Source organism: Plectropomus leopardus, unplaced genomic scaffold (genome assembly GCF_008729295.1).
Source record: "Plectropomus leopardus isolate mb unplaced genomic scaffold, YSFRI_Pleo_2.0 unplaced_scaffold16385, whole genome shotgun sequence".
In the NCBI taxonomy this organism is placed as follows: domain Eukaryota; kingdom Metazoa; phylum Chordata; class Actinopteri; order Perciformes; family Serranidae; genus Plectropomus; species Plectropomus leopardus.
In genome coordinates this window covers 352-4,285 of record NW_024617594.1, presented here as the reverse complement: position 1 = coordinate 4,285, position 3,934 = coordinate 352, and the positions used below count along the sequence as shown (strand labels likewise).

Sequence of the window (3,934 nt, the reverse complement as noted above, 5' to 3'; positions counted from 1 at the left end):
GAGGACTTATATATATCTTTTGTAGGCACTTAAAAAAGGTACTCAATATCACTTGCAGTGTATACTATATTTGAATATTTGCTTTGCTTTACCTCATACAACAGCTGATTGTTTTTTTATATAACAGCTTTAAATCCTCGTCTGTAAGGGTGTGACAGCAAGGTAAAGTGGTGAAAATATTCTTAATATAGCCAATACCCAAACTGACAGTGATCATTTTACGGTGGGCATTTAAAAAAATATTTTAAATTTTTATTATTCTTTTGTTTTTTGGTGGACCTTTTTTAAAACTAATCAATGAAGGCAGAGTTTGCTCAGCACGTTTGATAATTTGTACGTGTCGCGGCGGCTTATACAGACGTTATTGAAGATAAACATTATGATTGTGTTTGTTTGGTTTTCTAACTTCTCCTTGTTGTCCTTGTGATCAGGAAACGGGGAACAGCCAGGTGATCTTCATGCAGCTCGACCTGGCCAGTCTGAAGTCCGTTCGCTCATTCGCTGACGACTTCCTCCGGTCAGAGTCCAGACTGGATCTGCTAATCAACAACGCCGGTCAGCCCGCCGTCCTCACAAGTCACAGAAACATTTAAATCAGCAGATTAAAAAATATAAAAAATGTGATAAGCTAAGGGAAACATCTTAAAAGTCTAACAATTTTGAAATGGTTTTGGGACAGTGGTTTTAAACCTGATGAAACACATCCTGGACCTGTGAGAACGCAGAGAAAAGACCCAGACAAAAACTCATCATCTGACTTTGCAAATAATGCGTGTTTTTATAATTACAGAGTGCTCCATTAAAGCTTATTTCAACCTACTTGTTTCTAGTTGTATTCAAGTGTAAATTTAACTCTCTGAAATCTGAGCAAGTTGGCTTGTTTTTTTAAAAAGCATGAGAAGAAGGCAATGAGAAGTTTTCTAAGGAATTGCCAAAAAGTGAGCAAAGAAATTAGTAAAAAATTACCTGAAAATAAGCATTAAAAAAATAAAAATCTGAAACAAACAAATGACATAATTTCTTTAAAAATGCAAAGAAATAATTTTTAAAAATATATTTTTTTTTCAACATGATTTTAAATATATAATATTAAGATTGAAAATAGAGTTTTTTCATAAATTTTTCCCTGTTTTTAAAAAGAAAAATAACGAATAATACCGTCTAGCTAATCATCAGGCAGTGAAAGGCGTCTGAACGCAGCACAAAAAAAATGTATGTTCATCCAGCTGTTAAAGAGTTAGTGTCTCTGTCCTCAGGTCTGTTGAATAGTGGAAAGACGGAGGACGGCTTCGGGATGATCTTCGGTGTCAATCACTTGGGCCACTTCCTGTTGACGGTGTTGCTCCTGGACCGGCTGAAGGCGAGCGGGCCGAGCCGCGTGGTGACGGTGGCCTCCATAATGTACAAGATGGGAAAGGTGGATTTCAGCTGTCTGACGACTCACAGAGACGTGGCTCTGGGCAGCCGCACGTATCACCTGGGCCAGAAGTACAACGACAGCAAACTGTGCAACATCCTGTTTACCTACGAGCTCGCCAAGAGGCTGCAGGGCACCGACGTCACCTGCTACAGCGTCCACCCAGGTCAGTGACCCGCTCAACCTCACGCCACTGCCGAGGATCAGCTGCAGCACGGATACTCAAGTTACTGTGCATGGAGGCCACTACTGCAGAATTACAGGGGGCCAGGGGCCAGGGACCAGGGACCAGGGGCCAGGGACCAGGGACCAGGGACCAGGGGCCAGGGGCCAGGGGCCAGGGGCCAGGAACCAAGATTTTAGGACATTTCTAGATCTTTGTAGGATTTTAGGACTTTTTTCAAGGTTGAAGGACATTAATAGTGTTTTAGAATGTTTCTTGGATTGTAGGATGTTTCTAGATTTTAGGACATTTCTCGGATTTTAGGAAATTTTTATGACTTAAGGCCTATTTTTTTTTAGGATTTCAGGACATTTCTAGAATGTTAGGACATTTTTTGGATTTTAAGCCAGATTTTTATGATATTTCTAGGATTTTAGGACTTTTTTAAGAGTATTTTAAGTGTTTTAGAATGTTTTTTGGATTGTAGGATGTCTCTAGATTTAAGAACATTTTTAGGATTTCAGGACTGTTCTAGTTGTTCTAGATGTCCCTAGGTTTTTTTTTTAAGGATATTTCTAGTTTTTTAGGCTATTTCTTGGATTTTAGGACATTTCAAGGATTTAAGGATGTTTCTCGGTTTTAGGACGTTTCTAGGATTTTATCAAATTTCAGTATTAAAGGTCGTTTTTAATAATCTAGAATATTTCTAGGATTTTAGAACATTTCTATATTTTAGTACATTTCTTGGATTTTGGACATTTGTTGGATTTTAGGACATTTTTACGACTTAAAGACTTTTTTAGGATTTCAGGACTTTTCTAGTATTTTAGGACGTTTCGAGGATGTTAGGACATTTCTAGATTTTTAGGATGTTTCTAGGTTTTATTTTGGGATATTCCTATTTTTTAGGACATTTCTTGGATTTAAGGACATATTAAGGATTTCAGGATGTTTGTAGGATTTTAGGACGTTTCTTGGATTTTAGAGCAGCCTCCTGTTATTCTCACTCTGCAGGCGAGCACCTGCGCATTGACCAAAAAATGGCAAACACAAGACTTAAAACGACTACACTGATTACAGTCAAATTTATAATAACATTTCAATCTGTAATGTTAATAAATTTCATTTGGATCTTTGGCTGCATGATACTAAACAGCTGTTTACAGATTATTTTATCAGCTGACGAAGCGACTGCACTTCACTGTAGAGGAGCAGCTAGCTGGTTAGCCTCAGCTCACGTTACTGTTAGTTTTTATTATTTTTAACCCTTTTGTCATTTTTTCCTTCTGTTTTCAGGAGCTATTCAGACAGAGATCACTCGTAACTATGGGTTCTGGTGGGGGCTCCTCATTCACCCCATCATGTATCTTTTCTTTGTGGATGCTGTATCCGGAGCCCAGACCACGCTCCACTGTGCCCTGGAGCAAGGCATCGAGCATCTGAGCGGCCACTACTTCTCCAAGTGTGCACCGAAGATGAACATCGAGGCGAAGGCGAGAGATGACGCCGCCGCCAAGAAGCTGTGGGAGCTCAGTGAGAGCTTCTGTGGCCTGTCGTGAAACGGGAAATCTGAGCTGTGTTTCTAATCTAATTTTGTGTGCGTCTCTACGCCTGCACTGTGCTTCAAGCATCCTTTGAAACTCAAAGAGTCTGACAGCATTTAAACACATCAAATAATGAATAAGACATTTTTACAACTAAGTAAATGTGACTAATTGTTTACTATAAAAGTTTAATTCGATTGAATTTGAATTAAAACACTACATCCTGCATCCGATATATCCTCTACAAAAATCCAGTGTATGGCCACACACACGTTAACATATATTTTGAGTTTGTTTTCACATCATTAATTGGCAGCAGAAATGCGAACATAGAATTTAATATGCATGTATTTACAATATGTGGTTCTTGGTGTTGTTATATATACAGTGCTGAATATAGATATTAAACATAGAAATTTGAGATATGTGATTTTAATGTTTTTAAAAATATGGGTATTCATGACCTTATTGAGGTACGTAGCCCACAATAAAACTTGAATTAATGATGAATGAAGCATTATATTTTGTTTTCTGTTATGCAAGTGCCGTATTCAAATAAAAATTAAGACTAAACACAAAAGTAGTCAGATTCATAGATTACAAACAACTGTAAATTAATTTCTATAATATTTATATGAATATTTAAAGAAAGAGTCAAAAAGTGCAAGTACTATTTTGACGGATACAATGAAACCATGAAAAACGACAATATCAGCAAAACACAAAACGAAACTTATGGGGGGAAAGAAAGGAGTGGGGTGTTTGTTTTGTTTGTTTTTTTATTTTAAATTTTGACCCTTCCCAAAACAA

The 3,934-nt window shown here is 37.4% G+C and overlaps 1 protein-coding gene across 1 annotated transcript; it reads left to right on the top strand.

Moving 5' to 3' along the window:
- Positions 1-285: 285 nt before the first annotated feature.
- Positions 286-3,634, top strand: LOC121964617 (retinol dehydrogenase 11-like). The gene is made up of 3 exons (XM_042514822.1): positions 286-555; positions 1,257-1,583; positions 2,877-3,634. Exons 1-3 carry the CDS (start codon positions 459-461, stop codon positions 3,137-3,139), a joined length of 687 nt encoding a protein of 228 aa, XP_042370756.1. The 5' UTR covers positions 286-458; the 3' UTR covers positions 3,140-3,634.
- Positions 3,635-3,934: the final 300 nt, after the last annotated feature.